Source organism: Ictidomys tridecemlineatus, chromosome 5 (assembly GCF_052094955.1).
Source record: "Ictidomys tridecemlineatus isolate mIctTri1 chromosome 5, mIctTri1.hap1, whole genome shotgun sequence".
NCBI lineage: Eukaryota > Metazoa > Chordata > Mammalia > Rodentia > Sciuridae > Ictidomys > Ictidomys tridecemlineatus.
In genome coordinates this window covers 135115631-135138910 of record NC_135481.1, presented here as the reverse complement: position 1 = coordinate 135138910, position 23280 = coordinate 135115631, and the positions used below count along the sequence as shown (strand labels likewise).

Sequence of the window (23280 nt, the reverse complement as noted above, 5' to 3'; positions counted from 1 at the left end):
ACCCCAACCCCTATATAGGCAATTTTAAAAAATATTTTTAGTTGTAGATGGACACCATACCTTTATTTTATTTATTTTATTTTTATGTGGTGCTAAGGATCAAACCCAATGCCTCATAAATGCCAATCAAGCACTCTGTCATTGAGCCACAACCCCAGCCCCACATAGCTATTTTTTGTTAAACTTTTAAGTGTTATACATTGTTCTCCTTGCTTGAAGAAAATATATTTTGCCTTGTCCTTCAGGTACTCAGATATTCTGAATCTTATGGATCTGACATAACTCCTGCCAATAAGATAACTTTAGATACTTCTTCAATTCTTCATTTTTTCAAAAGGAACAAAAGTTTGTAATCAAAGCCATTTACTCACTGTTTACCGTGTTCCAGAACATGTGAGTGCTTTAGATGTACTTTCTCACAGCAACCCTGTAAAGAAAGCAAGATTATCCTCATTCGGCAAATGAGTGTTTGCTCACTCAAAACAGGTATTTTGCTCAGGGTCAGAGGTTTCAGGGCTGGGAATCAAGTCTAGGTCTTTCTGATTCTAAAATCTCTGGTAAATTATCATTCAACATCACTGCCTGGTTTATGGCAGCTTATCAGTAAGAAGGTGTCCATTCGTTTTCTGCTCATTCACTTCCCAATTGTCTCTGGAAATCTCCATCGAACATTTACAAATACTCATGTCCTGACCTAGAGACAACTTACAAAAACAGAGAGGTAGAAGTTGCAGGAGGAAGCAAGGAAGTCACCCATAATGGAACTAGGGTATTAGTTTCATGATTGGGGTTAAAACAGCCCACAAGTTCTTATTGATGTCTCTAAGCTAAAGACACAAATCAAATCTATGATCCACCAAGAAACATGGTTAGGAATTGTGAGCTCAGGGGGTGGTCAGACCAGAGTATAAAGAAAAGAGAGGTTGGGGGCTGGGGATATGGCTCAGTTGGTAGAGTGCTTGCCTCAAATGCACAAAGCCCTGGGTTCAATCCCTAGTACCACCAAAAAGAAAAAAGAAAAGAAAAGAGAGGTAGGTGGTACAAGAAAAATCAAACTCCACGTTAAGATTTGATCTGGAGGGCTGGGGATGTGGCTCAAGCAGTAGCGTGCTCACCTAGCATGCAGTGCGGCCCGGGTTCGATCCTCAGCACCACATACCAACAAAGATGTTGTGTCCGCCGAGAACTAAAAAATAAATATTAAAAATTCTCTCTTTCTCTCTCTCTCTCCCCCCCTCACTCTCTCTTTTAAAAAAAAAATAAAAAATATAAAAATATATAAAAAAATAAAAATATATTAAAAAAAAGATTTGATCTGGAGACAAGCCTGCAAAGGCAGGGTCCCCCATGGCATGCCTCTTAAACATCTATAGGAATGACAATGGGTCTCAAGTAACAGTAGCTAACAAGGCACTCTGGTGCATGGTATAATACCAGCAACTTGGGAGGCTGAAGCAAGAGGATCACAAGTTCAAGGCCAGCCTCAGCAATTTAGTGAAGCCCTAAGCAGCTTAGTGAGTCCCTGTCTACAAATAAAAAATAAAGAGAGGCCAGGCACAGTGGCAAATGCCTGTAATCCCAGCAGCTCAGGAGGCTGAGGCAGGAGGATTGAGAGTTCAAAGCAAGCTTCAGCAACAGGGAGGCACTAAGCAACTCAGTGAGACTCTGTCTCTAAATAAAATCTGGGGATGTGGCTCAGTGGTGGAGTGCCCCTGAGTTCAATCCCTGGTACCAAAAAAATAAAATAAATTAGAATAATAAAAGGGATTGGAATGTGGCTCAGTGATTAAGTGCCCGGGCTCAATCCCTAGTACCTAACAAACAAGAAAGCAAGTAACAGTAGCTAACTTGTAATGAGTGCCCTGTAAACTCAGTTCTAAGTATGTGCATCGCCTCATTTGACCTTCACGATAGGTCTTTGAAGTAGAATTTTCTAATTCAAAGATAAGTCCTTAAGATTTAGAAAAGCTAACTAATTTTCCAAAGATTATAAAGTAGTGAGTGAATTAGCCAGCATTAAAACTGCACTTGAGGGCTGGGGATGTGGCTCAAGCGGTAGCGCGCTCGCCTGGCATGCGTGCGACCCGGGTTCTATCCTCAGCACCAAATATCAACAAAGATGTTGTGTCCGCCGAGAACTAAAAAATAAATATTAAAAATTTCTCTCTCTCTCTCCTCTCTCACTCTCTCTTTAAAAGAAAAAAAAACTGCACTTGACCCAAAGCCCATGTCTGTGAACCCTACTCTCCACTGATGTGCCACTTCCACCCAGGTATTAGCTACCTAGAAAGCCAAGTTGAAAGATTTGAGAAGCCACATCCACTAAAGAATGTAATGGACACAAAGATGACAAAGCAATCTCCAGGAGCTTTCAGACATCAGGACATAGATCTGAAAGCACAGATAAGAGAACAGTTGATGCATGACTATAATCCCAGCAACTCAGGAAGCTAAGGCAGGTGGAATGCAAGCGTGAGGCCAGCCTTAATAAGTTAGCAAGACCCTGTTTCAAAATGAAAAATAAAAGGTTGTGGGGCTGTAGCTCAGTGATAGAACCCATGGAGTCAAGACTCAGTGCCCCCCCACCAAAAAAAAAAAAAAAAGGAAAGAAAAAGAAAACAGTCAATTTTTACTGGATCATACAAGGTTTCCTAGAAGAAGTATTATTTAAACAAGTCCTCCAGGGACAACCAAAGGAAAGGGTGAGAAAGGGCACAAGTTGGGGAAACAGTATAAACAAAGCCAGGAAGTCATGAAGAGGTATTGTGTGTGGGTGTGTGCTCATGTGATTGTGCCTTCTCTCTGCCTAACTCCCTTCTCTCCAGCCTTCTCAAAGAGCGGAAACCAAACAACAATCCAAAAGTTCAAGTGGAACCTCTTTGGAAAAATGCCCCATCCTTGGTAGAGGATGGAACCTCCTCTTTCCTTAGGGACCAGATTGCTGGGTGGAGAATGGGTGAACACTTGGGGTGAGAGGGGTTATAAATACCTTTCCTCATTGTTACTTCTCACTCTCTTTAGGATTGGAATTTGGATGACAACTGATATCCCTGTGGAGTGCCACTTTCCTATAGGTTCCTCCAGGTATAGAGTAAAGAAAAAATCTTACTGGGTCTCTCTCAGGAGATTATAGACAACTGGGGACATTTCTGCCACCATTAATATTGCCAGAACAAGGCAATGTAGAATACTGCAAGACTTTGTTCACCATTGAGATATGTAAAGACCAACACACACAGACACACACACACACACACACACACACACACACACACACACACACAAAGACAGAGGAGGCCTGGGGTCAAAACACACCTATGCAATAACATTCCTTCGTAAGACTCCAGTCAGTTTTCTTGGCACAGTGATGCATCTGGTAATCCCAGGGACTCTGGAGGCTGAGGCAGGAGCATCATAAATTTGAGGTCAACTGGGCAATTTTTTTTTTAAATTTTATTTTTTTTTTAAATATTTATTTTTTTAGGGGCTGGGGATGTGGCTCAAGCGGTAGCGCGTTCGCCTGGCGTGCGTGCGGCCCGGGTTCGATCCTCAGCACCACATACCAACAAAGATGTTGTGTCCGCCGAGAACTAAAAAATAAATATTAAAAATTCTCTCTCTCTCTCTCTCACACTCTCTCTTAAAAAAAATTATTTTTTTAGTTGTAGGTGAACACAATACCTTTATTTTATTATTTTTTTACGTGGTGCTGAGAATTGAACCCAGTGCCTCAGGCATGCTACCAACCTGGGCAGTTTAGTGAGATCCTGTCTCAACATAAAAAATAAAAAGGGCTGGGGACATATATATTTCAGAGGTTGAGTGGCCCTGGGTTCAATCCTCGGTTCTACAAAATAAGAAGACTCCACTTAACTGACACATGTCCAATCTGATAGGAAAATTGCCAGGTTGTAACTGACTTTTCACAGTACAGAACTCTGGAGAAATACAACATGGGGTTAGATCTGTATTCATATATTTTCTGTCTATGCTTCTGACTCTAAAGAGTGAGGACAGGCCTCATTAGGGCCTAGATTCAAAGATTAGGTGCTGAAGGTAGCATGCTTCAAGTTACCTTAATTAAGCCCATATTAAATGACAGATTCTGGGGCTGGGGATGTGGCTCAAGCGGTAGCGCGCTCACCTGCCGTGCGGCCCGGGTTCGATCCTCAGCACCACATACAAACAATGATGTTGTCTCTGCCAAATACTAAAAAATAAATATTAAAAAAAAACCCTGATAAATAAATACTAAAAATTCTCTGTCTCTCTTAAAAAAAAAAAAAAACTAAAAAAAAAAAAAACAACTGACAGATTTAGTGCAAAAGCCCTGCTCAGTAAAAAAGCAAGTTTCTGGTTTCAGCATCTTTCTTTCTTTCCACACCCTCCCCCCAACAAAGATTGAACTCAGGGGCACTCAACCACTGAGCCACACCCCCAGCCTTATTTTTGTACTTTATTTAGAGACAGGGTCTCACTGAGTTGCTTAGCAACTTGCCATTGCTGAGGCTGGCTTTGAACTTGCAATCCTTCTGTCTCAGCCTCCCAAGTCTCTGGGATTACAGGCATATGCCATCATACCTGGCTCAGCATCTTTCTTTTTAAAATCTTTTTATTATCTTGGTTTTATAAATTGAACCAAACCCAGGGGGCATTCTACAACTGAACTACATCCTCAGTCATTATTATTATTATTATTTTAAAACCTGGGAACATTGAGTCATAACCCCAGCTCTTTTTATTTTTATTTATTTTTTTTTATTTTGAGACAAGTTCTGTCTAAATTGCTGAGGCTGATCTCAAACTTGTGGTCCTCTTGTCTCTGGGATTACAGGTTAGCACCACAATTTTTTTATTAAATTTTAAATTTAAAAGATCGGGGAGGGGGACTGGTGCTCAATGATAGAGTGCTTGTCTCACATATGCAAGGCCTGGGTTCCATCCTCAGTATTTCAAAGAGAAAAAAAGAAGGGCTGGGGACATAGCTCAGTTGGTAGAGTGCTTGCCTTGCATGCACAAGGCCCTGGGTTTGATCCTCAGCACTATCAAAAAAAAAAAAAAAGAGTGGATAATAGCTCATAGTAGTTCAGCAGGAGTAATTGAAGTAAGAAGTCCTTCTAGAGACAAGAAACTGTACTCTAGACAGCAGGCTGTGTTCAGGGAACAAAGTGTCATCATCTGCTTGGTGGAATAAAGAGATTTTTTTAAATTTTATTTTTGACATAAGAGTGGCAACTTCCACTTGAACAGCATCCTGTACTTTATAAAACATTTTCATACATGCCAGATCATTTAATTATCAACATGAAGGACCAGCATCCTCATTTTATAGATGAGAAAATAGGCTCAGAAAGATTAGATAATATATTTATGTATATTGCTGGAAGAGAAAAAAGTTTAAAAGGATATGCAACAAATGATAGTGGTTATATAGAATGAGAGATACAGGTGATTTTACTCTTGTTTGTTGACTTAACTGTAGTTTCCGATAGTTCTATAAATGCAGAAGCTTAGGAAGTAAGAAATTTGAAAAAAATAATAAAGGTGGGAGGAGGAAGATAACAGGAAAAATGTAAACAACTTCCTCAAAATCAAATGGTCAAGTTTTTATTTTTATTTTTATTTTGAGAGAGAGAAGAGAGAGAGAGAGAGAGAGAGAGAGAGAGAGAGAGAGAGAGAGAGAGAGAGAGAGAGAGAATTTTTTAATATTTATTTTTTAGTTTTCGGTGGACACAACATATTTATTTGTATGTGGTGCTGAGGATCGAACCCAGTGACACGCACATGCCAGGTGAGTGCGCTACCGCTTGAGCCACATCCCCAGCCCCAAGATTTTATTTTCCATCCTGCTCTGAGGACACACATGGTTAATGACAGAATACAAGAAAGTAGCTAAAGTAAGAACAAATTTCAAAAATAATCGCATCACAAGCAATTATTATTATGCAAATTAAATTAATAATTATGCAAATTAAAACAATACACAAGAATCATCAATTATGTTAATAACACTGTTTCTCAAAGATGAGGGTATGGTGAAATTGGTAGTCATTTACTGCTGATAACAGTGTAAATTGGTACAATTCACTTAGAAAATGATTTGGCATCAAGTAAGTAGAGCTGTAAAAATGTTCACACCCTGTGGAAATAATCTAAAATGTGGAAGCATTTTTTTCTGGAGGAAAATAAACTTATTTATATGAACCTTATTAATGTAGCAGGGCATCCTCCATTCAGACAGCAGGTCCTAGTTTGGCTATTTATGGATGGAAGGGCCTGTAACCTTTTGAACATTTAATCTGCACTGTTACACATAAGTGGGTATGGCAGTGTAGTTCAGTGGTAGGGAACTTGCCTGGCATGCAAGCCCTGGGTTCAGTTACCAGCATCATATACACAAAAAGATATATACAAGGGGAGGGGATTTTGAAATTTTGTCTGAAAGGAAAATAAGGTGTGTGTATAATCGAGAGAATGAAGGGTACTGGCCTGGTGTCTGTTGAGGGTTCAGACACTTTAGATTGCTTTTTTTTCACTATAACTCGACTTCATGAGATTTAAAAGGGAAAGATGAGTCTTTACAAGAACATCATTTTCTTTTTTTCTTTTTTTTTTTTTTTTTTTTTGTGTGTGTGTGTGTGTGTGTATGCGTGTTTTGGTGTTAGGAATAGAACCCAGGGCACTTAACCACTGAGCCACACCCCCCTCCCTTTTTTGTATTTTATTTAGAGACAGGGTCTCACTGAGTTGCTTAGGGCCTCGCTGTATTGCTGAGGCTCACTTTGAACCGGAGATCCTCCTGCCTCAGGCTCCTGAGCCACTGGGATTACAGGTGTACAACACTTCACCTGTGTGTGTTTTCTTGTGAAATAAGAAAAGATATAGAAGTTATACACATTAATTAAAAGGATTTTTCCCTTTTTTTTTGTGGTACTAGGGATTGAACTCAGGGATGCTCTAACCATTCAGCTATAACCTTAGTTCTTTTTATTTTTATTTTTTTATTTTGAGAGAGGGTTTTGCTAAGTTACCCAGCCTGTTCTGGAACTTGAAATCCTCTTATTTCAGAATCCCAAGTAGCTGGGATTATAGGTGTGTGCCACCATACCCAGCAAACATGATTTTTGATGTTTATCTGTAGTGGTACCTGTAACTAGAGTTTGTTTATTTTCCAGTTGTATAGTATTCCACTATCTGAATGACCAACTAAGACAGAGGTAGAATTCATATTTGAGTAAGCACCCCAGGTAAGACTGATGAAGGTGGTGGTTGTTTCACATTTTGATAATTAATATCTTAGAGAATAAAGTCTAATCTCTTAACTCTCTGTCTCCTAACTTCCTAAGCCTTTTAATTTTAAACTGCTTCTCTACCTTTTCCAAAACCATTTGGTTATCTATACTCATCTAGATAATTTTTATTCTTCAATTCTTCCATTAAATAGTAAACTCCTTCAAGGTAAAGATTATCATCTTTCTCATTGTTGACATTGACATTTACAGAGATACTGTACAAAGAGTTTTATGTGTATTATCTTATTAATCCTCACCCAGCCCTATGAAGAAGGCACTACGATTGTCCTCATTTTACAGGTAAGGAAATAGCAGTCAGAGAGAGTAAGTAACTTGCCCAAAGTTAAACAACTTTTAAATGTGGATCTCTTTATCTTACCCATTTTTGTACCTCTGGGACTTGGTATGTTGGAAGGCACTTCTTATATATTTGTTGAGCTGAACTGAAAGGAAAAGCCAGGAGACCAAATGGAAAATTGTGGAGTTCAGATGATGGCAATGGGAATGGAAAAGAAGAGCTGGAGGCAAGACGTGGCATGCCAAACTGTTACAGAGCTGGAATCCAGGGAGAGGGACTAGAGGAGGGACAAGAAAGAGACAAGACCTTTGCATTCTTTTGCTTTGGGCACTTTTGTCCTTTTTGGAAATTTTTACAAGAACAAGGTGCTTTCGCAATTTAAAAGTGTGTTTGTAGAGGGGGACAGACAGCAGAGGCAGAGACTATGTGGCTTGGTACCAGCAAAAAAATAGGAAATGAGGGAGAAGAATCTCAAGTTGACCAGCAGTTTCTGGGAAGGCTATGTAGAAGAGTATAGAATCATTTGAAGAAAAACATCATAGGATGCTTTGGGAAGAGATATTGACTGTAATTTGGATATTCTGAGCTTGTGAATTGGTGGGTCCTCCTTATCTACCAAATAGCTGAACTTATAGGTTTGAAGTTATTGAAAGAGTTTGGACCAGGCTCCTGTTCTGAGAGATGATAGTCGAAGATAGAAGACTAGCATGCAAGCCAGGAGTGGTGGTGCTTGTCTGTAATCCCAGACATATGGGAAGCTGAGGCAGGAGGATTGCAAGTTAGAGGCTAGCCTGGGCAATTTAGTGAGACCCTGTCTCAAAATAAAAAAATAACAAAGGGGGCCTAAGATTGTGGCTCAATGGTAGAGCAATTGCTTAGCTCGTGTGAGGCATTGGGTTTAAAAAAAAAAGAAGAATAAAAAAATAAAGGTATCATGTCCACGTACAACTAAATAATATTTTTAAAAAAACAAAAAATAAAAAGGGTTTAGTGTGTAGCTCAGTGACCTAGCATCCCTGGGTTTAATCCCCAATACTGAAGAAGAAAAAAGTATCTAAAAACAATAGCTCTGAGAATAAGTATGTGTGAGTACAAGTTTTACAAAAGGGAAAGGAAAGGAATATGAAGATAGGGTCTAGGAAGAATGCATGTGAGGTGGGAAGATAGTTTACGATCTCACCATGGTGCTTTGTGATAATGACCTCTTGTGGGAGACTCGCTATGTGCCACTGTGCTAACCCCTCTTCATCACAGACTGTCTCAAGTCTTCAGCTTTCTTCTCTGTACTATGACCCTGATGTAGCAGCCAAGTCATCCTTTTATGAAAAACCATTAATGATGACATCTCATTCCCCAGAGAGTAAGATCCAAACTCCTCAGTTTGGCTATTTAGAGACTTGTTGGTGTGACCCTTCACAGCTTCACCTCACTGTGCTGCCTATGAACATGTATTCATTCATCCAATAAGCTTTTTTTTTTTTTTAGTACCAGGGATTGAACTCGGGGTCACTTGACCATTGAGCCTCATCCCCAGCCCTATTTTTTTTTTTTTTTTTGCATTTTATTTAGAGATAAGGTCTCACTGAGTTGTTTAGCACTTCACTTTTGCTGAGGCTGGCTTTGAACTCAGCCTCCCGAGCTGCTGAGATCCAATAAGTTTTTATTGAGCACTTACCATGAAAGAATGTGTTATGATTTGGATATGAGTAGATCCCCACAGAGCACCTGTTAATGCAGGAATATTCAGAGGCAAAGTGATTCGATTATAAAAGCTGTAACTTAATCAGTCTTTAGTTCAAATGAATTGATTGGGTGGTAACTATAGGGAAATGTGGGTGGTTGGGAGAAGTGGGTCACTGGGGATGTGCCCTGAAAGGGTGCCTCTTCCCTGCAACCCCTTCCCGACCTTGCTTTGCTTCCAGACCCCACCACAAATTGAGGAGCACTCCTCTGCTGGGCCCTTCCCCCATGATGTGCTGCCTCACTTTGGGCCCAGAGCAGTGGACTGAGCCCTCTATGGACTTAGAACTCTGAAATCACAAGCCCCAAATAAGCTTTTCCTCTTCTAAGTTGTTCTTGGGTATTTTCGTCACAGTGATGAAAAAAAGAGAATGGAAACAAGAGAAATGCTCCTTCCTGTCATGGAATTTACCAAAATAAAATAAATTATCTGGCAGGTACTAAGAACTTTGGTGAAAATAAAAAAGGAAAATGTGGTAGAGAGTGACTGTTGGGGGAGGAAATCTAATTTAGACAGGATCATAAGGGAAAGTCTTGGTAAGGAGTTGTGTTTAGGCTGAAACCTGGTTGGAAAAAAAGGAGCCTCTACAAAGATCTGGGCAAAGAACATTCTGAGCAGAGAGAACAGTTAGTACCAAGGCTCTGTGGGTGCACACAACTTTGGCATGACTTAAGAACAGAGAATGCAAGTGTGCTGAGGCATAGCAAGGGAGAGGAAGGCGACATCAGAAGAATTTGAAAGGGGAAGAGTCCAAATGACAAGGCCTTCATAGACCTGGATAAAAGTTTGGGTCTTTATCTTAAAAGCAATGGGAAGGTGCTGATGTTAAGCAGAGAGGTGATATGATTAGAGTTAGGATTTTCCGGCTTCTATAAGAGGAAATCTGAGCAAAAATAAAATTGAGATAAGTTAGTAGGCTGCTGCGAGAGTTCAGGTAAGAGAGTGGGTGGTTCATTGTGGGAGAGTGGCAGTGGAGATGGAGAGGTTTGATAATATGCTTGAGAGGAATCTAAGAGGTAAAACTGAGAGTGCTATGCAGTGAGTTAGAATTTGTAGAGAGGACACAGGGAACATATGCAAGAAGCTGATTGTCTAGTCATAGGGATAGGAACTAGGAAAAATATTGAAAGACAGTAACCTCCACTCCCACCAATAGCATTTAATAGTTCCAAGTTGAGCATGGTGGTGCACTCAGAAGCTCAGGAGCCTGAGGCAGGAAGATCACAAGTTCAAAGCAACTTGGAGAGGCCCTAAGCAACTTAGGGTGATTCTGTCTCAAAATAGAAAATAAAAACAGGGAGGGGGATGTGGCTCAGTGGTTGAGCATCCCTGAGTTCAATACCTGGTATAATAAATAAATAAAATAATAATAGTAGTAGTAGTAATAATAACTCCTGCTTGGGTTGGAGATAGAGCTCAGTAGTAGAACTCTTGCATAGTATGTGAAAGGTGCTGGATTCAATTCCTAGCACTGCCAAAAAAAAAAAAAAAAAATCTCTGTATTGGGAGTGGCACAGAGAGGACAGAGGAAGGTGGGTGGCAGGTTCACAAGTAAGTCACACATTACCACTCAAGAGCTCACATCTCACAGCATAAGTGCATCAGTAGATGTGCAATACAAAAAACAAACTCTTAGGAATAAGACTCAATATATGTGACAAACCATTAAGCTCTGTCTGCAAAATACTATTAGGAAGTAGGAATAGGAGGGGATAAAGGCTAGGTTGAAGTGGCCTTTAGTTGGGAAGGAATATGCCAACTCTACTGGAAGAAATAAATTTTTACCTTTCCTCTGAGAACCTGGGGGCAAGCCAAGGAGCAGGAGAGGAACCAGAGATACAGCCTACCTACTTCTGTCCTCTCTAAGCATGAAAATTCACACATGGAAGAGCCTGTTCCCAACATGTGACAGCAGTAGGATCTCATTTGTAAAGAGCCAGAAGATATCAGATATCTGGTATAACAAATACACTAAGGCCTAGAGTGATTAACTGACCTGAAAAGGAGAATTGGCTAGTAAATAACTGCATCAAAACTAGAAGCTGGATTGGACCCAAGGGTACTCTACCACTGAGCTATATCCCCAACCCTTTTTATTTTTTATTTTGAGACAAGGTCTCCCTAAGTCACTGAGGCTGGCCTTCTGAGTCACCGGGTTTACAGGCCATTATATCTAGCTAGAAGTTGAATCTTCTGATCCCTGGTTCTGTGATGCTCCCAGATCCTGCCAAAAATCTAGGGTTACTCACATTAAAAAAAAACAAAAACACAAATCAGGTTCCTAACTGGGTTTGTGGTTATGACTCTTTGTGGTAATGTCTTGTTTCTCTTAAATTCCTCTAACAGGCTCCCTCTTGTGGGACACCCTTCCAGGACATCTTATATCAATCCACTACAAATTCTCAAAATGGCTCTTCTGAGGGACATTCAATTCTGTACTTTCTCATTCTAGCCTCTGGCCAAAACATTTCCATTTCTGGAGAGATGAAGCCCCTGAATCTCATGTAAATCACCCCTTACCTCTGCTTGCTGGGCTCCTCTTTTACCTTCTCATTTGATTTTTACAAATGTCCTTCTTTTATACATATCGATGGCATTTGATTTAGAACAACACTTGGATAGGCAAAATAAATGAAGATGGCATATTCTCAATTTACAAAAAAATGGGATGTAAAATCATTCCCAAATAATAGGGATGTAGTTTTTCTCTCCTGATTCTGGCCAGGAAAGTATTAAGAAATATTAATTGGCAAGCTAGAGATTCCATCCCTAAGAAATCACTCCAGTATTTATTAAACTCTTTAGCACAATGTTTTATGAGGGACCTAGACAAACTAGAAGGGAGTACGGGAGGAAAATTATTATGAGATTTATGCATTTAGAAATTTCCTATCAGACAGGGTCTGTCAATGGAAAGGGGCTTAGAGATGTGGGTCATGGAGGCCAAAATTTAGATGGCAATATTAAAAAAGTCAGAGAGTTCTAATCAGGCAGCTACTTTTTTATTTTTAAACTGGGGATTGAAGTGGCACTTTACCATGTGCTAAGCCCCTAGTCTCCCCCCGCTTTTTTTATTTTGAGATAGGATCTCACTAAGTTACTGATCACCTCACTAAGTTACTGATCACCTCACTGTCACTGAGGCTGACCTTGAATTTTCAATCCTTTTGCCTCAGCCTCCCAAGTCATTGTGCCTGGTTAATCAGGCAATTATTGTGCTATTTCTATGCAAACTATATTTCAAAGGAACCACATAGTAGATAAAGGAGAGTGGTCTTTATAGAAATATTCCAGCTAATAACTGAAGAAGGAATGATTGGAATAAAATATTACCATTTGGCAACCCCAAATAAAATAAGGGATTACCAATGGCTACTAACATCATAAGATGAGAGAAAAGAAGGAGGGTGTGGTGGCACACACCTATAATCCCAGTGATTTAGAGGCAGGAGGATTGCAAATTTAAGGCCAGCCTCAGCAATGTAGCAAGACCCTGTCTCAAAATAAAAAATAAGAAGGACTCAGTGGTAGAGCAACTGAGGACTCAATCCCCATTATCAAAACAAAGGGCCCCACACCACCAAAAAAAAAAAAAAAAAGTGATGCGCACTCAGTTCCCTCCTTAGCTCATTGCACCCTTAGCCCTCCATTCTTATTCCATCAGAATCAAAGACCCCAACCTAGGATCCTGTAAAACTCCCTCAGAATTGGACTACATCCCTCAGTCGTTTCTAAATCCACAGTGCTTAATGGATGGAATATGGTTCCTCCAGTTCCGTGTCCCAGAGGCACTAACAAATCCTAGACCTGGTCTGGTCCATGTTGTTGAAGAGAAAGAACTGCAGATTGGAAACCTAGTCACCAGGAACCAGATCTGGCTCTTTTATAACCATGTGAACTAATGAGTCATGTCATTTAGCATTTTTGCACCTTAGTTTTCCAATAGATTTAAAAAAAAAGTTCCTCATTATAAGACTGAGGGACACCTGGAGACATAGCCAGAATTTCCTGGGGAAAAAAAAGACATTAGTAATAGTAGTTTAACAAGAAACTCTAGAGATATTACATTTATAATTCAACAACAAAATGTGTGTGTGTGTGTGTGTGTGTGCACGAACCCGCATGTATTTTAGATAAATAAAACCTTGGGCAGAAGGTAAGGTTAAGTATCACTCAGGCCTGAGAGGAGATAAAAGTCTAGCAAATTTAAGGGCCAGGGCTAGGACCCCAATACTTTACCTTCTCAATGAAGTCAGTATTCTTTCCAATAACCTGACTTCCCTTGATTTATTTCAATTAAATATAGGAATGTTTTAGTGCATAAAATGAATGGCCCTACAAGGGTCAGAGAGTTGCATTAACTTAAAAGTAAAGGGACACAATGACCCAGCAAATTAGAAAACAAGATTGCTTCCTTTAGTTAAATGCCAGGAAGGATTCCTGTAATATCATTTGACATTTTCAGCAATTTTGCTTCCACAGTTTTACAGTCTTCCTCCAGGTCCTTCTGGCTTGTTCATCATTTTCTATGCCTCAAATGACAGCAAACCTACAGTGGAAAAATCTCACACACTGTCCTACAAAGAGATCTGAGATTCTTTTAGCCTCTAAGTCACAAAACCACAAACATCCTCTATGGTAATTCTGCCTTGTCATGGTGATGAGACATCTGGTGACTAAAGCCTGCATAGCACTAGTAAGAGAGAGTTTCCATTTTATTAAATTTAGGTGATCAGACCCCAGACCTTGTAAGTTCTGAACTAGAGTGCTTGAATTATAAATTTCTTATTGAGTTATAGACTGTATTATATATATATTATACTGAATATCTTTTAAGGCCCAGACACTGCTTTTAAGGACTTTATATAAGAACTCGAAAAATATTTGTTTTTGTTTTTGTTTTTGTTTTTTTAGCAGTGCTGGGGATCAAATTCAGAGGCCTCATAGACAGACTATACCCACAGCCCAAGACCTCAAATATTAATCATTGAGCACCTACTTTGTGACAGGCACTGTACCAGATGGTTTACATGAGATCTCTAGGCCACATTCCTTTCACCTCTAGTAACCAGACATTAATCATTTGAACACATATTTCCCTAAGGGTGAGTTACATACACTGAAGTAATGTCTTTTGTGTTCAGAACATTATTTGGACCCTGTAAGTTTATCCTCTTCATTGTAACACAGAAAAGAAAGAGAACAGATTAGGGTCGTCTGATTTGAGTCACCAATGCCCAGGTTTTCTCTATTTGGGGTATCTGAAGACAGTAGCAATGGAAATTTGAAAAGCAATAGCAGAACCACTAAAGACTATTTCCTAAATCAAATGGGTGTTTTGATGGCATAAGAGATGAGCTTTCTGCCGAAAGCTCTTATCACATTTACTACAGTGAAATGGTTTTTCTCCTGTATGTGTTCTCTGGTGCGTGAGAAAATGGGAACGCTGGTTGAAGGTCTTGCCACATTCGGGACAGGGGTAGGGTCTGTCTCCTATGTGAATGCGTTGGTGGGTAGTGAAATGAGAGCTCTGATTGAAGCTCTTTCCGCACTCGCCACATTTGTAGGGTCTTTCTCCTGTGTGGATTCGTTGGTGCTTAATGAGGGCAGAGCTATCAGCAAATCCCTTCCCACAGTCGTTGCACTTAAAAGGTCTCTCACCAGTATGTGTCCTCTGGTGTGTAACCAGATGGGAACTCTGACTGAAACTTTTGTGGCACTCGGGACAACTGAAAGGCCTTTCTCCTGAGTGAGTACTCATGTGTGATACAAAATGAGAACTGTCTCTGAAGCCCTTCCTACACTCTGGGCATTTAAAAGGCCGTTCTCCTGTGTGGGTTCTTTGGTGCTTAATCAAATCTGAGCTCTGGCTAAAACTGTCCCCACAGTCGTTACACCTGTAAGGCTTCACGCCTGTGTGAATCCTCTGGTGGGTGATGAAATTTGAGCTTCGACTAAAGCTTTTATGACATTCGAGGCATGTGTAGGGCTTTTCTCCTGTGTGGGTTCTTTGGTGCATTGTGAGGTGTGGCTTCCGTCCAAAAGTCTTCCCACACTCTGGGCACCCATAAGGTCTCTCCCCTGTGTGGGTTCTCTGATGTTTGATGAGAGTTGAGCTGTCGCTGAATTTTTTCTCACACTTGCTGCATTGGTAGGGCTTCTCTCCTGTGTGTGTTCTGCGATGAGTGACGAGGTCTGAGCTCTGTTTGAAGCCTTTCCCACACTCGATGCATTTATAAGGTCTCTCACCAGTATGGGTTCTTAGGTGTCTTATGAGATAAGAACTCTGGTTAAAGCTTTTCCCACATTCTGCACACATAGGCTTTTTTCCTACATATCCACACAGGAACTTGTTTAAATCCCTGGCCTGTGCAAAGGGCTCCTGCTGGCCCTCTCCTAGAAGCATTCTATGTTGCCCTCCTACTTCAAGGGCCCTGTTCCAGTTTCCTCCCCAATTAGGAACATGAGAAATATTTTTATTGGTCCTTTCTGAGGATGTTGCACATTGTTCTGTTGTTTCAGAAATGTCCTGACTGAGTTTTGCCACCTGATGGTCCAAGTCTGAAAAAATTAATGGAAGTAACACAGAATAAAGTTATCAGTTGTAAGGAAAGAACATAAAAAATCAGTTAAGAATGATTAAAATTACAGTATCAGCAGTAGGCTACACTTAATTTGATCACTCTGCTTGTTATTTCATTTGCAAAGTTTGTTGAAGACTAAGTGCGGCTCAGGGTAGGGTGCTTGCCTACCATGCATGAGGCCCTGCATTCAATTCCTTGCAATGGAGAAAAAAAGGTATACCATATATTGCCCAAATTGGGCAACTTCCGGGATGGGGATGTGGCTCAAGCTGTAGCGCCCTTGCCTGGCATGCATGCGGCCCGGGTTCGATCCTCAGCACCACATACCAACAAAGATGTTGTGTCCGCCGAGAACTAAGAAATAAATATTAAAAATTCTCTCTCTCTCTCCCTCTCTCTCTCTCTCTCTCTCTCCTCTCTCATTCTCTCTTTAAAAAAAAAGAAAAAAATTGGGCAACTTCCTTTAAAGATGTTATAGTATAGATAAAGTGAAATGCTTACTCAAAATGAAGTCAATTTCTGACTGACTGCCCAAGAAATCAAATGTAAACTTTGCTAATAAAAACAAAAGACTAGGGCAAGAGTTTAATACTCCTGTGACTTAGGTTATTATATATTTTTGCATTTTTTTTTCCTGGAAAAAAAGTCAGGGAAGCAGTCAAAATTTTTCATCTAAAGAAGGGCTAAAATTCTAGATTTCCTCCTACTAGGTAGCACTAACGTCTCACCTGTGTGACTTTTCCTTAGGATTGTCATTGTTTCAAAGTTTTGGAGTGGTAGAACCCATGGTGCTTCTTTCTGCTCCAGCTGGGAGATTACACTTGGTCTAGAAATCCTACACAGGAAGATGAATGAACACAGGATGTGAATATGAGCCAAGCATACAAGGCCTGACCAGACACCAAGCTCTCTACTTTCTCTAGGTAAAGAACACAAGTAGACTGTTAATATGTGTTTGGGCTCATTAAAAGGGCAACCAGAGTGTGGGGCACATGCCTGGAATCCCAGTGACTCAGGAGGCTGAGGCAGGAGGATGACAAGTTTGAGGCCAGCCTCAGCAACTTAGTGAGACCCTGTCTCAAAATAAAAATTAAAAAGTGCTCAATGTATATCACTTCTAGGTTCAATCCCCAGTAATGGGGGAAAAAAAAGCAACCAGGTGAAGTGCTAATACAGAATGGTTGCTACAGGAGGCTAAAGGGGAAAAAGCTTTTTTCCTCTGATTAAAAACAAAAACAAAAATGTGGGGCTGGGTAACTAGTGGTCGAGCACTTGCTTAGCATGCACAAGGTGCTGGATTCAATTCCCAGCCCTGGGAAAGCACATGCATGCATTCGCGTGTGTGCGCGCGCGTGCGCGCGCGCACACACACACACACACACACACACACACACACACACTCACTCACTCACACATACACACAAACCAGACTTGGATGATAGACACTCTGGAATAAGCACTATAATTCATTTCTGAAGACACAAGGTTAAACCAACGTAGAAAGATAAACTCATCAGAAACAAAGCTGCCATAATCTAACCATTAAAAAGAATCAAGGGAGTTAACAATAATTTTTGGCTTTACAATTTTCCCAGAAAGGCAGCTGTTGATACAGCCATGAGAAAAAGACAAAAACTTGTTAAGGGGAAAAAAAAATGGACATGTGAATAGGGGGCTATAGTTGTAGCTCAGTGGTAGAGCACTTGCGTGGCATGTATGAGGCCCTGGGTTTGAGCCAGCACCGCATATAAATAAATAAATTAAATAAAGGTCCATTGGCAACTAAAAAAAAAGAATGTGATGAGGCAAATGGACAAAAGAAAAAAAGCAGCCTATAAATATATGACAAACCCTTAACTTCACCATTGACTGAAAAAATTCAAATTAGAACAATGATCTACTTTGGTAATATGGTATAGAGGTAAAGAATACAAACTCAAGAGTCATATGCCTGAATATGAATGTTAACCCAGCCATTTACAAGCTGGTGACCTCGGAAATGCTATTTAAACTCTGGGTCTCAGTGTCTTCATCAATAAAATAGGGTTAGTGCTCACTTCAGCAGCACCTACACAAAAATTGGAATGATACAGATATTAGCAAGGCCCCTTCCCAAGAATGACATGCAAATTTATGATGTGTTCCATATTTTTAAATAAATAAATTAAATATGAGCTGGATATAGTGGCACATGCCTGTAATCCCAGCAACTATGGAGGAGGAGGCAGGAGGACTGCAAGTTCAAGGCCAGCCTCAGCAATTTAGCCAGGCCCTAAGCAATTTAGCAAGACCAAAAAAAAAAAGAAGGGGGTAATAATAAGGTCTACATTAGAGGATTTTTCTTGAGGATTAAGTTTAACTCTTTAAAATACTCTATCATTGTTATTTTACCCCAACTCTTAAATTAGAATATTAACTCTCATATAGATAAAATAGAAAGAGATGAACATTTTCATTTACTGCTGTGGTAATATGTAATTGATTCAATCTTCTTGTAAGGAACTTGGCAAACTACCAAATACCTTAAATACCTTAGAAATGTATCCACTCTCGGGCTGGGGCTGTGACTCAGTGGTAAAACACTGTGTGAAGCACTGGGTTCGATCCTCAGCACCATATAAAAGTAAATAAAAATAAAGGTATTGTGTTCATTTACAACTAAAATAATTTAACAAAATGTGAAGTGGTTATGTTAAGTAATGTACAGAAAGATATTATTACCAAAATATACATTCACAATATAGGCACAATTGAATGTACAGTATAATTCAAATATTCTTTTGTGGTTTTGGGGTTTTTCCTTTCTTTCTCTCTCTCTCTCTCTCTCTCTGTTTTTTTTTTTTTTTTTTGGTACTGGCAATGAACTTGGGGGTGCTTTACCACTGAGCTACATCCCCAGCCCTTTTTATTTTTTATTTTGAGATAAAGTCTTGCTAAACTGCTGGCTGACTTTGAACTTTTGATCCTCCTGCATCAGCCTCTAGAGTTGCTGGGAATACAAGCATGGGCCACCAAGCTCAGCTTTTATTTTTTTGACATAGAGTCTCCCCTGTGTCTAAACTGCGCTTGAGCCCATGATTCTTCTGTCTCAGCCTCTAGAGTAGATGGAATTACAGGTATATGCCACCATCCTCATTTTTTATTTTGTTTTATAAATTTTATATATGCTTATAAAAAGGCTGGTAGGGAGCTAGGGATATAGCTCAGTTGGTAGAGTGCTTGCTACACATGCATAAGGCCCTGGGTTCAATCCCCAGCACCACAAAAACAAACAAGTAAATAAATAAAAGCTGATAGGTCGTAACTCACTAGTAAATAAAAGACAGTGACTTCTTTTTCATTTTGCCTGTCTTTTTCATCAGTATTAATTTTTACTGGGGATTGAATCCAAGGCCTTATGGATTCTATAAGCAAGAGCTTTATCAGTGACTTACTTCTCTAGTCCATTGGTATTTTAGAAAAAGCACTGGAAGTATTTTTTGTTTAAGTGATAGATAAAAACCCCATGGGGACAGTCCTCTTTTTTCCATAAAGACCTGGGTTGGATTTTTACCTCTGCCCCTTCTGAGTGTCAATGTTCTTCACTAGAAAAAGAGAACAGTAGCATATCTATCAAAATATTATAGTGAAATAGTAAGAAAAAGATAAATATCAAAGATATCTGTTGCCAAGCACAGTGGCCCATGCATGCAATCCCGGCTACTCAGGATGATGAGGTAGAAAGATTACAAGCTCAAGGCCAGCCTGAGCAATTTAGCAAGATCCTGTTTCAAAATTTAATTTTTCTTTTTTTTTTTTTTTAGGGCTGAGGATGTAGCTTAGTACAATGCTGGGTTCAATCCCCAGTATTGTTTTAAAAAACAAAACAAAACAAAAAAAACCCACACAACCCTGCAAAACATAAAGTACCATAAAAATATAAAAATAGAAGTCACTCTTAGTCTTTTTCTGCCAAGGAGCAACAATTAATTTCAGATATGTCTAGGAATCTAAGAAACCAGTGTCCCCAGATACCACTCAGACTTGGGCCCTTTCAAAATATCTAAATTTTAAATTTTGGTGGGCAGGGCAGTCCCGGGGATTGAACTCAGGGGCATTCAACCACCAAACCACATCTCCAACCATATTTTGTATTTTATTTAGAGATAGGGTCTCACTGAGTTGCTTAGTACCTTGCTTATTGCTGAGGCTGACATTGAACTGGTGATCCTCCTGCTTCAGCCTCCCAAGCTTCTGGGATTACAGGCATGCACCACTGCACATGGCTTAAGTTTTAAAGCTTAAGGAGAGTAGCATCCTTACCCTTTGAGAGCCCATTCTTCTAACTGTGCTGGGTGGCATCCCTGAAGAGAATTCTTTAAGCAGTGTCCAGGTAACCCATTCTTCCCTGAAGTCCCCAGCCACATCATTGAGGGTCATCAGTTCCTAAAGCAAGAAACCTCAATATGCATCAATAGCTCCCTAGATATTCTCACCATTGTCTGAAAACCAAAAGATGGACACTGTATACCCAAACCAAACAAAAAGCCCCTGACTAGAACAGTCTTGAGGTAAATTCTGTCAATGACAGAAGAGTTGCCTTTCTTTCTTTCTCTTTCTTTTTTTGTACTGGCAATTGAACCCAGGGATGCTATACCAATGAGCTACATCCACAGCCCTTTTTTTTTTTTTTGGGTGGGGGGGTACTGGAGATTGAACTCAGGGGGAACACTCAACCACTGAGCCATATCCTCAGCCCTATTTTATATTTTATTTAGAGATAGGGTCTCACTGAGTTGCTTAGCACCTCACTGTTGCTGATGCTGGCTTTGAACTTATGATCCTCTTGCCTCAGCCTCAAAAATCACTGGGATTACAGGTGTGGGCCACCATACCCAGCTCTTTTTATTTCATTTTGAGACAGGGTCTCTGGCTTCGATCTTGCAATCCTCCTGCCTCAGCCTCCTGAGTTGCTGGGATTACAGGTATGTGCTACTGAGCCTGGGGATTTCTTTTCTTATTCTGTTTTCACATAATCCTTCACATAGCCAACTCTCCCATCACTAAGAGAGGTCTGGACCTCCCAGATACGTCTACAGAACCCTCAATCTTTTGGATAGCTTAACTTTTTAAGGAACCTAGTGTTCATAATGGAAAAGATAAAGGATAGAGATTACAAGTATAATTCAATTTCTGAAAAGCTTTCAGTTCTCTCCAACTACATTTTACTCAGCAAATTAGAAAATTGTGGACTTTTCTTATTTTAGTTTGAGAACAGCAGACTCTTCTTGGCTTATAGAGTTGGGATCAACCTCAAGGAAAAGACTATGCAGAATCCCAAAGGGAATTGTGCTGGGAACCATTCTATTTCAAGGTTTAATGGCTTCAAAAATGAGATGTAAAAATACATGGGCTAAAAAAAAAATGGATAAGTTGTAAAAATAAGTAAAACTCAATGGGGGAGAAGCACAAAACACATCCCTTAAAGCTGAAAACTGTCATAACATTGACAGCAGTATCATGAAAAGATTATTTTGAGGGAGAATGGTAGGAGTTATTCCTGGATAAATCTGTAAATCCTTCAGTAATTAACATAGTGTAAGGCAGTAGGAGTTCCCCCTACCGCTTAAAGAGTTTTCAATAGAAACCCCAAGTCAGCCAGCTGGTGGACCACCCCCTACAAAGAATTCTGCATTTCAGTGGAAGAAAAACCAGACTGGAGTGAGGAGGTATTTGTCTTTCACATCTTTTTGTTTTGCTTTTGTTTTTTGGTCCCAGGGATTGAATCTTGGGGCACTGTACCTAAGCTACTCCCCCAGTCCTTTATCTTTTTTTTTTTTTTTTAATATTTTAAAGTTGTGGGCTAAGGATGTGGCTCAAGTGGTATCATGCTCACCTAGCATGGGTGAGGCACTGGGTTCGATTCTCAGCACCACATAAAAATAAAATAAAGATGTTGTGTCCACCTAAAACTAAAAAATAAATTTAAAAAATATTTTAAAGTTGTTGATGGACCTTTATTTTATTTATATGTGGTGCTGAGAATCGAACCCAGTGCCTTATGTGTGCCAGGCAAGCTTGCTACCACTGAGTCACAACCCCAGCCCCAGTCCTTTATCTTTTATTTTGAGATAGGGTCTCCCAAAGATTCTGTGGCTGGCCTTAAACTTGCACTCCTCTTGCCTTAGTCTCCGAAGTGGCTGGGAATACAGGCATGAGCCACTGTGCCAGGCTCTTTAACATCTTTTGTTCCACTAAGCAAAGCACCTGATAACTATTTGAATATACACCGTTTTAATAGAAATATTTAGGTATTTACAGACACTGCTATTGCTCATTTATATTTTTAAGGATCTAAACATTGTAGGAGTACATTTCATCTCTCTGACTTAAAACCTTAACAGAAATAATGTCATTAGGACGTAAAATTTATAAGTTTTGAGTACAGATTTTATTTCTACATTCATTAAAAACACATAACTGCAGAGCTCACTTGCAGTAGATAGTGCGATTGAAGGAGAGATCATTTTTAGCTATGTTTTTATTAAAAAAAAAAAAAAAACTGTTTCCCACCCAGTCTCCTTTCTCCTGTACAAGTGACCCCAAAGGCCTTGGAATGGTAAGGTGCTATGACTAAGTGCCATTGTGAGATGTGCGAGTTTCCTCCCGGGTTTATTAATAGGAACATGACCGCACGGGTGGGGCTGACACCCGTTCTTCCTTGCGGTGCTCAGGCCTTAATCAGGTTGCAGCGGTCATAGGGTCACAGAGATAAGCTGAAACCCGGGGACCACCACTAAGGAGCAAGAAAATTGACTAAGATGATGAGCTATATACCGAGGGTGGTATAAAAACTGCATCTTCCCACAGCTCAGCAAGACCCGGGGCTCCTACAGGGCGAGAGCCTGGACCTGGCGTGGATAACGTCGGGGAGGCAGGCGAGCCCCCCTCCACGCCCCTCAGCAGCTGGTGAGGTGTCGCCTCAGACTCCCTCCCTGGATCACTCACCGCCCCAGGCCCAGCCGGGGATGGAGCAGGAAGCAGGAGTCCGCCGCCGAGCCGCACCCAGCCGGCAAAACTGAGCAGGTCCTTCCAGAACCTGACTGGGATTCGTGTCAGGGCTGTAAGGACACAGGTGGGACTCAGGGTTCGACAGCCAGCAGCCGGAAAACACCGCCCCTGGCTCTCTCCATTGGTTTCCTCTGTTACCACAACTTGAAATTCTCCTGAGTTATTGGGCAATTAGCCGTCAATCATTGCAAAGCCTCCTGGGAAATGTAGTCCTCAACTAGCTCGCAAAGGACTCCGAGTTCTGTGGTGCCCATCCAAGTGCTTGACAAGTACTAAACCCATTTCTCGAGCTACTGAACCATGGGAATCGCCTCT

General features: G+C 40.4%; 1 protein-coding gene and 2 non-coding genes across 8 annotated transcripts; 2 read left to right on the top strand and 1 right to left on the bottom strand.

Moving 5' to 3' along the window:
- Window positions 1-932: 932 nt before the first annotated feature.
- On the top strand, window positions 933-1005 carry Trnal-caa (transfer RNA leucine (anticodon CAA)). Its single transcript has one exon. It is a non-coding gene; the product is annotated as a tRNA-Leu (tRNA).
- Window positions 1006-13384: 12379 nt separating this feature from the next.
- Window positions 13385-23064, bottom strand: Znf774 (zinc finger protein 774). Of its 6 annotated transcripts, none has more exons than XM_078051140.1 (5): window positions 22903-23064; window positions 20218-20340; window positions 18447-18521; window positions 16644-16750; window positions 13385-15892 (listed from the first exon to the last, which is right to left on the bottom strand). In XM_078051140.1, the coding sequence occupies exons 2-5, from the start codon at window positions 20322-20324 to the stop codon at window positions 14652-14654; spliced, it is 1530 nt and encodes a 509-aa protein (XP_077907266.1). In that variant the 5' UTR covers window positions 20325-20340; window positions 22903-23064; the 3' UTR covers window positions 13385-14651. The 6 variants fall into 6 exon arrangements, with proteins under 6 accessions (XP_077907266.1, XP_077907268.1, XP_013211745.1 ...); XM_078051142.1 differs by lacking the exon at window positions 22903-23064 and adding an exon at window positions 22732-22896; XM_013356291.4 differs by lacking the exon at window positions 18447-18521 and having other exon boundaries at window positions 22903-23063.
- Window positions 17965-18068, top strand: LOC120886960 (U6 spliceosomal RNA). Its single transcript, XR_005730144.1, has one exon. It is a non-coding gene; the product is annotated as a U6 spliceosomal RNA (small nuclear RNA).
- Window positions 23065-23280: the final 216 nt, after the last annotated feature.

Coding starts and splice junctions, on each gene's coding strand:
- Znf774 (XM_078051140.1), bottom strand. CDS start 20,324: ATGATGTGGCTGGGGACTTCAGGGAAGAATGGGTTACCTGGACACTGC. Junction 18,522..20,217: donor GAAGAATGGGCTCTCAAAGG/GTAAGGATGCTA, acceptor TATGGTGCTGAG/GATCGAACCCAGTGCTTCAC. Junction 15,893..16,643: donor CCTAAGGAAAAGTCACACAG/GTGAGACGTTAG, acceptor TAATTTTTTCAG/ACTTGGACCATCAGGTGGCA.